The sequence below is a fragment of the Leucopleurus acutus genome (genome assembly GCF_964270905.1).
Source record: "Leucopleurus acutus genome assembly, chromosome: 8".
Lineage (NCBI taxonomy): Eukaryota > Metazoa > Chordata > Mammalia > Artiodactyla > Delphinidae > Leucopleurus > Leucopleurus acutus.
Window position 1 is genome coordinate 24,821,838 of NC_139151.1, and position 13,074 is coordinate 24,834,911.

Consider the following 13,074-nt stretch of genomic DNA (forward strand, 5'->3'; position numbering starts at 1 on the left):
GAGTAGAAGTTAGATTCATAATAAGAGACATTAAAATGACGTTTTGAGCTTCTAAGAGATAAGAACCTTGATTTATTCAGCTCTTTACACTCCACAGACTAGCACAAGGCATTTTTGCCAGTAGATACTGCTTAACCAATTTTATAGAATTATGTAAGAATGTGCAAAGGTTACACAGAAAAATAAAATTTTCAGATTTTTCTGTTCCTATATCGTATGAAATATCATTTTAGGGGAAAACACGGAAGATCTCATTACTTTGTAATGAAAATGGTTACAACTATAATCCAGAAGTAAGTCAGTAATAGGGGCAAGATAGAGCAAATAGGCACACTGTCTCTTCTCTGGCTGTTTGTATCATTAATTATGGCTACTGAATCAACCCCTTTGAGTAGCTTGTAGGTTTTATTTTAGTCAACAAATATTTTATCATTTATCATATAACTAAGCACTGCAGAAGATACAAAGATTAATAAAAATTATATATGCCTTTTAATGAGCTTCTAGCATAGTTTAAGAGATATTTGTGTATATGGTACAAAGAAGATGCTAAGTGTCATTTAAAAATAGAAATATTGGGCTTCCCTGGTGGCGCAGTGGTTGAGAGTCCGCCTGCCGATGCAGGGGACATGGGTTCGTGCCCCGGTCTGGGAAGATCCCACATGCCGCAGAGTGGCTGGGCCCATGAGCCATGGCCGCTGAGCCTGCGCGTCCGGAGCCTGTGCTCCGCAATGGGAGAGGCCACAACAGTGAGAGGCCCGCATAGCACAAAAAAAAAAAAAAAAAAAAAAAAAAGAAAAAGAAATATTAAGTACTATTAAAATTAAAAGATGTACGGCTGAGATTATCTAAGAAAGGCTTTAGCAAGGATTTTGACATATGGATTATCTGAACACATAGAAATGGGTAGAAAGACACAGGAGTTTTGGCAAGAGAACAGCACACACGAAGAGAATTTGTGATTTTAAGAGGACAAAGGAAATGATATGTGAGACATTACTAAAGGACCTCTAAAATATGGGTGACTGCTAGTTCATTTATTAATGACTTCTCCCTCTTCAAGTGCAACCAAAATCTATTAGATCAGTTTATATTATGTCATTTTCTGTTATTGTAATATTTCCCTCCTCTGTATTGAGGTTCTTTTTCATCAAACAATCACTATGCTCAAAACCTTTATTACTACTCATCAACTCACACAAAGAATTCTACTTCTTTAATGTCTATGAGAATTCCTGGTAAAAGAAAATAGTCAAATTGTTTTTCTTCAGTTTTCCTTTTTTTCATGCTGAATTTTCCCTATATATAGCCATGTGCTACTACTTTGCTTTTAAAATTAAGCTTCCTAACAGTCTACCAAAGTAGAATCAAATATAGGCTTTAGTTTGTTTTGAAAATCTCACCTCAGATGAGTAATTATTTAGAAGCTGTTCTGACAATCCCAGAAGATAGCGATCCAGTGATTGCTTGAGATTTTGGTGGACAGAAAAGCCTACACTGGATTGGTGCTTTTCTGTAGTATGTTCTTTCACAATGGTTAAAAAATCCATCTTGTCAAAAGTTGTCTGAAGAAATAGTTCTTCAACTTCTGAGAATGAAGGTTCTTCTGTATCTTTTTGGTGTTGCTCACTTCAAAGAAATAAGATTCTTAATTTGTAAAATCAAATTATCTATTATTTCACCTTCATATAGCAGCAATCTATTACAAATAAAAACATTAATAGCATCTATATTATTCAAAGACTGCTTATACAATTAGTGAATTATTCTTTTAAATGCTTCTCTTCTTTGGATTTTGATAATTACTTGTATAGAATTTCATTATTCAGTAGCAAATTTTACTAATAAACAAAAAAATAAAAGTTACAGTTTCAAAGGCAAATTCAGAAAGTATTAAAAAAAATTAACAACAGATATAAACACTAAGAATAACATTATCTGAAAACAGTTCCCTTTTTTCACCTTCGATTTCTCCAAAATATAGATCTTTTTTCATCTTATGCCCTCTGGAGGAAGAATAGGAAACTTCATGGCAGTGAATCATTTTCAGTCACAGTGATAAACATAAGCCTCTTGAGTCAATCAACTAAAATAAGGTTTTCAGATTTATTCTTGTTTCCCTTATCCTCAATTATCATTAGTTTTTAGCGAAGAGTCAGATTTTATTTGACATATAAAAATGGGTCACATCTTTAAAGAACTCATTTCCACATGATGTTTATGTTCTTAATATCCCAGCATAAATATAAACTATAGGACATAAAGTATAATTATTGAATTAAAAGAAACTTTTCCCTTGCTAACAGTTATGATTTTTTTAATTGACCAATTCAGTTCATAATTTTTAAGATGTAGCTACTACTCTGCTAAAATATTATCTTTGTTAATTAAAGCCGTATCTTAAAATAACACAGAACTCTATTAGATAACATACCATTCTGGCACACTTTGGAAAAAATTCATTGCAGCTTTACAGTTTTTCATAGTGAGACTCACAAGAATTTTCTCCAGGGCAAGATGAGGAAAATTACTATAAAGTAAAATAAAAATCTTTACTTAGAAGACCAAAAGCCATTTAAAGCATTCTTAAACTTAAACACCCAGGTTTAGCTATAAATATTGACCTCTAAAATTTGGATCCAAAATTAAAACTACTTTCATCTCTACTGAATTTAACATCTGAAAACAGGTCTTAAAGAGCATACATTTCACGTTACTATCATTTTCAACACTTCCTAGAAGCAGGCTCATACTGAATTTTTAAAGAGCATAAACAATTATGAAATAAAAGTAGGACTTCCCTGGTGGTGCAGTGGTTAAGAATCCGCCTGCCAATGCAGGGGACATGGGTTCAAACCCTGGTCCAGGAAGATCCCATGTGCTGCAGAGCAACTAAGCTCGTGTGCCACAACTACTGAGCCTGCGCTCTAGAGCCCACGAGCCACAACTACTGAGCCCACACGCCACAACTCCTGAAGCCCATGTGCCCTAGAGCCCATGCGCTGCAACTACTGAAGCCTGCACACTCTACAGCCCGCATACTACAACTACTGAAGCCCACATGCCTAGAGCCTGTGCTCCACAAAGAGAAGCCACTGCAATGAGAAGCCCATGCACCACAACAAAGAGCAGCCCCTGCTCGCTGTAACTAGAGAAAGCCCACACGCAGCAACAAAGACCCAACACAGCCAAAAAATAAAAAAATTTTAAAAATAAAATTTTTTTTTAAAAAAGGCATTAAAGTAAAATCACTAGGATCCAGAGGTCTGTCCTCCAATCACTCAGTTCCATTTACTGACTGTGGATAGGTTAAGTGGGCAAGCTGCTCCCATCCTAGTGCTTAAGTCCCATTTTGGCTTTTTCTCATTTCTTCCCCTCATTAAAATATTTCGCCTAGAAGATACTCTCATTATGATTCCAGGATATACATGAGTTGGATATATGTTCAGATGGACCTATTTACAGACGATCACAAAGGAACATATAAGTGCTCAAAGAAATATATACATATTCTTCATGCACATCCCCCTTATTCTCACTGTCTAGGCAGAGAGAGAAAACAAAGTAAAAGAACTTGGACAAAGATCCAGGCACAAAGATACAGAACACTATAAAAACAAAGGGACTGTTTAATCTCTAGGACTAATTCTGGGAAATCCTGTATGATCACTGTAAAATAAAGCCATCTAATATCAAACAAGAAATGGAGGGCACCTTATAAAACAAAACAAAAGCCAGCAGCATGCTAACTGAACTCAAATTACCTGTGAAGAATTGGAGGCAGCTCTGCACTGTCTTCAAAGTCATCCTCTAACTGATGGAATAAGAGCCATTTCATTATCAATTCCTTTAAAGAAAAATTTCTGTTTACATCATATATATTCTTCTCCATTCCTGTTTTTACTGTTTCTGGAACTACACAGATGGTCAGTGCCAAAGTCAAACAGCATACTGCAGGACTACAGCAAAACAAAGGACAATTAATATTAAAAGTAAGCTCTTTGCATAGAAAACAAACTTATGGTTATCAAAGGGGAAAGGAGGTGGGGGAGGGATAAATTAGGAGTTTGGGATTAGCAGATACAAACTATTATATGTAACTCAGAAACAGTCATGTACCACAATGTTCACTGCAGCTCTATTTTCAATAGCCAGGACATGGAAGCAACCTAAGTGTCCACTGACAGATGAATAGATAAAGAAGATGTGGCACTTATATACAATGGAATATTACTCAGCCATAAAAAGAAACAAACTGAGTTATTTGTAGTGAGGTGGATGGACCTAGAGTCTGTCATACAGAGTGAAGTAAGTCAGAAAGAGAAAAACAAATACCATATGCTAACATATACATATGGAATCTAAAAAAAAAAGGTTATGAAGAACCTAGGAGCAGGACAGGAATAAAGACACAGACATAGAGAATGGACTTGAGGACACAGGGAGTGGGAAGGGTAAGCTGCGACGAAGTGAGAAAGAGGCATGGACTTATATATACTACCCAATGTAAAATAGATAGCTAGTGGGAAACAGCCACATAGCACACAGAGATCAGCTCCGTGCTTTGTGACCACCTGGAGGGGTGGATAGGGAGGGTGGGAGGGAGACGCAACAGGGAGGAGATATGGGGATATATGTATATGTACAGCTGATTCACTTCGCTATAAAGCAGAGACTCACACACCATTGTAAAGCAATTATACTCCAATAAAGATGTTAAAAAAAACCTATTATATGTAAAATAGATAAACAACAAGGTCCTATTGTATAGCACAGGGAACTGTAATCAATATCCTGTAATAAACAATAATGCAAAAGAATATGAAAAAGAATATATATATGTGTGTGAGTGTGTGTATATATACACAGACACACACACACATATATATAAAACTGAATCACTTTGCTGTACACCAGAAACTAACACAACATTGTAAATCAACTATACTTCAATTTAAAAAAAAGTAAGCTCTTTCAGGGACAGAGAACTTGTCTATCTTATTTATCACTGTGCCTCCAATGCTTAGGGCAGTGCCTGGCATGCTGTAGACATTTAGTAAACTTCTATGGACTAAATGAACACAAAAAAATTCTAAAAAGTCTGACTACATTTGAGAAAATTCTTGATTAAGAACTATCTCTTATTGTAACAGTATGCAGTACTAAAAAAAAATAAAGTTTATGAAGATTGAGCAAAAAATAATTGTCAATTACAAATAAAAGAAATATAAACACTTAATTCTTTAAAACTGGCCTTAGTAATCTCTTCACATTTGAAACTAAATTACACTTATTTATTTATTAAGACTTCCCGGACAAACAACAAAAGCATCTGAAACAGAATTTAACATATCTTTAACTTAAGTTAGAAATTACAAAACTCAGGGGGGAAAAAAAAAAATATATATATATATATATATATATGTTGCAAAATAGAATACAATCCATAGTCAACTTACCATGAAGGTCTGCAGGCTGACCCAGTAAATAACTTCCAGAATTCTCTGTCAACTTCAACTAAACTGCCTTGAATTATGGCTCCAAGTAAGCCAAAGTTTTCAGCTTGTATTTGTTCAGAACTTATACCACGAAAAGTAATAGACCAAATTTTAATCCAGAGTTTCAATAAATCTGACTTTTGAGAGCTTTCTAGGTTTGATTTCTTGCCTTGACACAATGCAACTTCCATAAGGCATCGTAACACATATGGTGTGCGTTCCCCATGTCGTTGTTGAGGTAGAAGCTGGTGTAGTATCATTAGTAATGGTGACAACTCACAGTTAGGTAAACTTGAAGGATATTTTGATATTAATTGAGTTGCAATCTGTAACCTAAAAAAAGTATAAATAATTTGAAAATTATTCAAATCCATTAAGAGGCTAAAAGAAAATATATAGACATAGTACTCTTGTAATATCCTAATTAGAATATTATCATCATCATTTTCCAGACTACTCTCATAATAAACTGGCTCTTAATATTTATTAGGCCCTACTTCCTAAAGTGGCAAGAAGATTGAAAACATTTAGGCTAGCTGGGTAAGCTATCATATTTTGCTTACACAGTAACTTTAAGTAACTAAATTACCAACATTCTACTTCTTACTTATCACACACATCCCTGCTCTTCGGCCACCAATAATATTCCTCTAGAACAGTAAAACAAACAAAAAACCCTAAAAACTGTTTTCCCTTGACGTTAATTCAGTTAATTCAGTAAGTATTTGCTGCGAGTTCTCTAAAATGAGTGCTACTCAAGAATAGGAACTATATCTTGTTCACCCTCTATCCCTTATGCTTGGCACATAGTAGGTGTTCAATAAATAACTTCACTAAGTGGACAAATTAAAGAATATGAAATTGGCAACATCAACTATAGAAAATTTAGCAATAGGTATCTAAATCAATACGATTTCCTTCCACAACTCAATTATATTTAAACATTACATCAACAGGGGAAAAATCAAAGAGCACTGTTAACAAAAGTATGACTGTAATCTACAAATTTCTAACTGTCCTTACGCAAGCTGCTTAACCTTTCTCAGTTGCAGTTGTCTTTTTGGTAAAGCAAAAAGGCTGAGCTGCATGAATTCTACAGATTCCTAACAGACCTAATATTTTGTGATTCCAAAGAATTCCACAATTTATTTAATTACTTAAATAACTGCAAATGCTATATGAGACTAAAGAACAGAGCAAATGGAACTTCCCGGGTGGCTTAGTGGTTAAGAATCCGCCTGCCAACGCAGATGACACGGGCTCGAGCCCTAGTCTGGGAAGATTCCCACATGCCACGGAGCAACTAAGCCCGTGTGCCTCAACTACTGAGCCTGCGCTCTATAGCCCGTGAGCGACAATTACTGAGCCCACGTGCCACAACTACTGAAGCCCGTGCACCTAGAGCCCATGTTCCACAACAAGAGAAGCCACCGCAATGAGAATCCCACACACCACAAAGAAGGGTAGCCCCCGCTCGCTGCAACTAGAGAAAACCCTGTGCGCAGCAACAAAGACCCAACACAACCAAAAACAAATAAATTTTAAAAAAAGAACAGAGCAAATAGTAAAAAATAACCTTTATCATGGCATAAGGTCCAAATTATTCTGTGATTTCTGAATACTATATTTAATTTCTTCCTAATCTAATTCTATTAGAAGGTGCCAAGCATGGTAAAATTTCTTTGTGTTGAGGTATACAACTCAGTGAATTCCACGAGGCACACAGTACCGATCGCCTACCAAGCAGCCATTCTCCTTCTTCCTTGCTATGGCAATATGCTTAGGAAAGGTGCCCTATTCCTGGCTTCCAGCAGATAAACCACAGTGGTTGATCTCACATGTCCTAGTAATCACCTTCCCCTTTGTCAGTCATTGCTTTAGGAGTGACCTAGTTCTGGCCAGGCCAATGAGGTAAAGGAATATACCGGGGTCTTGTGAGAAAAATTAATGAGACTAAAATGATATTGAAAGAGAAAAAAACAATATTTTACCAAGGCACAATGTTAAAATCATTCTGTGACTTCTGAAGATGATCTTTTATTACTTCCCAGCCTAATTCTATTTTCTTCTTTTTGCAAGGTGCATTGTAATCACTAAGTTCTCTTTGTGTGGTTGTGTAAGACTGAGAAATCTCCAAAGATCTAGTATCTTCATTAAAAACCTGTAAAACAACAAAAGGAAAACCTATTTTTTTAATACTGCTATTGTTTCTAATAGTTCATTAGGAAAAAATGTTCCTTCTTAGATGAAGATACAGGTTAGTCATAAAGCAAGAGTAATAAACTACAGAAATATATGAATATGAAAATATGGTGACAAACATTTTGCAGACAATAATGGCTCTCTAGAAAGCAGATATTACCAAGTAAGTTATTAGTTTTAGTTCCTGAGAAACTTTACTAAAAGCACCAAAACATCTAAAAGTAAAGCAAAAACCTCTATTTTCAAAGATATTAAATCATAAACTTAGTGTTAAGAAAATATTTCACATGTGAAATGGATGGTAACCAAATCTCTGGGGAAAAGTTTTACTTAAGAAACATTGTCTCTATTTCATTTACTTCTGCTCTGATCTTTATGATTTCTTTCCTTCTACTAACTTTGGGTTTCATTTGTTCTTTCTCTACCTCCTTTAGATGTAAGGTTAGGTTGTTCATTTGAGATTTTTCTTGTTTTCTGAGGTCAAACTTCCCTCTTAGAACTGCTTTTGATGTGTCGCATAGGTTTTAGACAAATGAAATAGAGACTGAAAAAATAATAGAAAAGATCAATGAAACTAAAAGCTGGTTCTTCGAAAAGATAAACAAAATTGATAAGCCTTTAGGCAGACTCATCAAGAAAAAAAAGGGAGAGGGCCCAAATCAATATAATCAGAAACGAAAAAGAAGTTAAAACTGACACCACAGAACTACAAAGGATCATAAGAGACTACAACAAACAGCTATATGCCAATAAAGTGGACAACCTAGAAGAAACAGACAAATTCTTAGAAAGGTACAATCTCCCAAGACTGAACCAGGAAGAAATAGAAAATGTGAACAGACCAATAACCAGTAATGAAATTGAATCAGTAATTTTAAAACTCCCAACAAACAAAAGTCCAGCAACAGATGGCTTCACAGGTAAACTTTACAAACATTTAGAGACTTAACACCTATCCTCAAACTATTCCACAAAACTGCAGAGGAAGGAACAATTCTGAACTATGAGGCCAGCATCACCCTGATATCAAAACCAGACAAAGATATCACAAAAAAAGAAAATTATAGGCCAATATCACTGATGAACATAGATGAAAACATCCTCAACAAAATACTAGCAAAACGAATCCAACAATACAGTAAAAGGATCATACCTGGGACTTCCCTGGTGGCGCAGTGGTTAAGAATCCACCTGCCAATGCAGGGGACACGGGTTCAAGCCCTGGTCCGGGAAGATCCCACATGCTGCGGAGCAACTAAGCCCATGTGCCACAACTACCGAGCCTGTGCTCTAGAGCTTGTGAGCGAAAACTACTGAAGCCCGTGCGCCTAGAACCTGTGCTCCGCAACAAGAGAAGCGACCACAATGAGAAGCCCACGCACCGCAACGCAGAGTAGCCCCCATTCTCCGTAACTAGAGAAAGCCTGCACGCAGCAACGAAGACCCAACACAGCCATAAACAAATAAATAAATAAAAATAAATTTATATTAAAAAAGTAGGATCATGTGGGATTTATCCCAGGGATGCAAGGATTTCTCAATATTTGCAAATCAATCAATATGATATAGCACATTAACAAACTGAAAAATAAAAACCAAATGATCATCTCAATAGATACAAAAAAGTTTTTGATAAAATTCAACATCCATTTATAATAAAAACTTTCCAGAAAGCAAGCACAGAGGGAATATACCTCAGCATAATAAAGTCCATATATAACAAACCCACAGCTAACATCATACTTAATGGTGAAAAGCTGAACGTATTTCCTCTAAGATCAGGAACAAGACAAGGATGTCCACTCTTGCCACTTTTCTTCAACAGTTTTGGAAGTCCTAGCCACAGCAATCAGAGAAGAAAAAGAAATAAAAGGAATCCAAATTGGAAAAGAAGAAATAAAACTGTCACTGTTTGCAGATGACATGATACTATACATAGAAAACCCTAAAGATGCTACCAGAAAACTACTAGAGCTCATCAATGAACTAAGTAAAGTCGCAGGATACAAAATTAATATACAGAAATCTGTTGCAATTCTACACACTAACGAGCTACCAGAAAGAGAAATTAAGGAAACAATCCCATTTACCTTGCATTAAAAAGAATAAAATACCTAGAATAAACCTTTTGCCTACAGGAGACAAAAGACCTGTCCTTGGAAAACCGTAAGACTGTGATGAAAGAAACTGAAGACGACACAAACAGATGGAAAGATATACTGTGTTCTTGGATTGGAAGAATCAACATTGTTAAAATGACCATATTACTTAAGGCAATCTACAGATTCAATGCAATCCCTATCAAAATACCAATGGCATTTTTCACAGAACCAGAACAAATAACTTTAAAATTTGTATGGAAACACAAAAGACCCCAAATAGCCAAAACAGTCTTGAGAAAGAAGAACAGAGCTGGAAGAATCACACTCCCTGACTTCAGACTATAAAGACTACAAAGCTACAGTAATCAAAACAGTGTGGTACTGGCACAAAAACAGACACATAGATCAATGGAACAGGATAGAGAGTCCAGAAATAAACGCATGCACTTATGGTCAATTAATCTATGACAAAGGAGGCAAGAATATACAATGGAGAAAAGACAGTCTCTTCAATAAGTGTTGCTGGGAAAACTGGACAGCTACATGTAAAAGAATGAAATTAGAATGTCCTCTTATACCATATACAAAAATAAAATGAATTAAAGACATAAATGTAAGACTGAATACTGTAAAACTCCTAGATGAAAACACAGGCAGAACACCCTCTGACGTAAGTCATAGCAATACTTTTTTGGATTCATATCCTAAAGAAAAGGAAATAAAAGCAAAAATAAGCAAATGGGACCCAATTAAACTCACAAGCTTTTGCACAGCAAAAGAAACTATCCAGTGAATGAAAAGACAACCTACTGAATGGGAGAAAATGTTGGCAAATAATATGACCTATAAGGGGTTAATATTCACACATATAAACAGCTCATACAGCTCAACATCAAAACAAACAAACAACATTATTAAAAAATGGGCAGAAGACCTGAACATACATTTTTTCCAAAGAGGAAACGAAGATGACCAACAGGCACATGAAAGAATGCTCAACATGCTAATCATCAGGAAAATGCAAATCAAAACCATAATATCACTTCACACCTGTCAGAATGGTTATCATGATTATCATCAAAAAGAACACAAATAAAAAACAGTGGCAAGGATGCGGAGAAAAGGGATCCCTCATACACTGTTGGGGGGACTGTAAATTGGTGCAGCTAATGTGGAAAACACTATGGAGGTTTCTCAAAAATTAAAATTACCATATGAAAAAAAAAAAAAATTACCATATGACCCAGTAAAATTCTCCTGGGTATATATCCAAAAAAACCAAAACCACTAATTCAAAAAGGTACATGCACCCAATGTTCACAGCAGCATCAATTGCCAAGATATGGAAGCAACTTCAGTGTCCATCAAGAGATGAATGGATAAAGATTGGTGAGTGTATATACATATGTATATATATATACACATGCACACACACACAAAAGACTACTACTCAGCCATAAAAAAAGAAAGAAGTTCTGCCATTTGCAGCAACACGGATAGACTTGGAGGGCGTTATGCTAAGTGAAATAAGTCAGACAGAGAAAGACAAATACTGTATGATATCACTTACATGTGGAATCTAAAAAACACAACAAATTAGTGAATATAACAAAAAAGATGCAGACTCACAGATACAGAGAACAAACCAGTGGTTACCAGTGGGGGATGGGGGGTAACAAACTATGAGTGGGAGTTTATTGTAAGGATGTATTGTACAACACAGGGAATATAGACAATATTTTGCAATAACTGTAAATGGAGTATAACCTTTAAAAATTGCATAAATTTTAAAATTTCTTCTATGGAGAAAAAAAGAAACATTAAGCCATCAACTGATGAATGGGTAAACAAAATGTAATATATCCCTACAACTGAATATTACTCAGCGATAAAAAAGAATGAAATACTTATTCATGGTATGACATGGAAGAACCTTGAAAACATTATGCTTAGTGAAAGAAGCCAGACACAAAAGACCACACATCGTATGATCCAATTTATATGAAATGTCCAAAACAGGCAAATCCACAGAGGCAGAAAGTAGATTAGTGGCTGGTTGCTAGGAACTGGAAGCAGGGAATTGAGGCTGACTGCTAATAGGTACAAAGTATGTTTTGGCAGTGATGGAAATGCTCTGGAATTAGTGGTGATGGTTGCACAACAGAGTGAAAATGCTAAAAACCACTGAATTACACCCTTTAAAATAATGAATTTTATGTCATGTGATTTCTAAATCAGGAAAAAAACAAAGAAAGAAAACACATAGGGTTAGGATAATCTTATTGCTTGTAGACAGTTTTCTTAAGAATGGAAAAGTTCATCATCAGTTTTCCCTAAGTTTATATTTGCAAGATAGTTACCTCTTAAGTTAGAAGGGCAATGCTAAATATTTATGGTGTTTAGAAAGGAATAGTTACATGTACCGAGTAATTTTACACGCTTTTTACAGGCCAATAAAAGGAGAATGAGAAATTTCAAAATGTGACAAGATCTACTATACCTGGTGACAAATATCTGCCATCAATTCAATCAAGTTTTCCTTGACAGCAATATTACGAGATCCTGAAGAATATTTCCCTCTGCTTCCTATATGACTTATTTCATTAACTAGCAGATCATATACATTGTATAAGATACTCTTCCACTTTCTTGATGCATAGGCACCTGTAATTTTAAAAAATAATTAATTAAATTAAAATATAATTTATACATACAATCCATTTGCACTGCCAACTCCCACAAAACTATTCAGCTGTTAAGGTGGAAACATTAGAAGATATCTGGTCCAGCCTATTTAGTACTAATGGCTCTTCTGACAATATCCTTACAAGCTCTACTTCATAATGATGTCCATTTCACACATTTCACACTCAGTTAACTGTATTTCTTATAAAATTCTTCCATATTCTCATCTATCTCTAACCAATTCAATCAAAATCTCAATCAAACTTTAATTTCTTCTCTCCCCCAAAGCAAATTAATACTGTCCCTCTTATACGTAAGGACCAACTTCTTTGTATGTCTTTAAGAGAAAAACACTACCAGTTCCTTCAACGAGTGTACAAATAACATGTTATCCAGACTTATCATCATCCCAGTCATCTTTCCCTAGACACACTCCAGTCAACTTATGTCCCTCTTAAAATGATGACTCTACAAACTCTGGTAAGCATAATATTCCCAACCACGATCTAACGAGTATGGGGAACAATGGGGCTGTTTCCTCCCACAAAACGAAGAACCTATTTAAAATCTATTAATGAATTTAATTA

The 13,074-nt window shown here is 35.4% G+C and overlaps 1 protein-coding gene across 3 annotated transcripts in view; it reads right to left on the minus strand.

The window, feature by feature from the left end:
• Positions 1–13,074, minus strand: part of ATM (ATM serine/threonine kinase) — a 139,948-nt gene that overhangs the window by 103,315 nt on the left and 23,559 nt on the right. For all 3 annotated transcript variants that reach the window (XM_082844506.1, XM_082844507.1, XM_082844508.1), the window contains 6 exons: positions 12,303–12,466; positions 7,490–7,659; positions 5,460–5,831; positions 3,765–3,959; positions 2,435–2,530; positions 1,404–1,629 (listed from right to left, as the gene is read on the minus strand). In XM_082844506.1, coding sequence (XP_082700632.1) covers positions 1,404–1,629; positions 2,435–2,530; positions 3,765–3,959; positions 5,460–5,831; positions 7,490–7,659; positions 12,303–12,466 — 1,223 coding nt within the window. The remainder of the gene's footprint in view (positions 1–1,403; positions 1,630–2,434; positions 2,531–3,764; positions 3,960–5,459; positions 5,832–7,489; positions 7,660–12,302; positions 12,467–13,074) is intronic.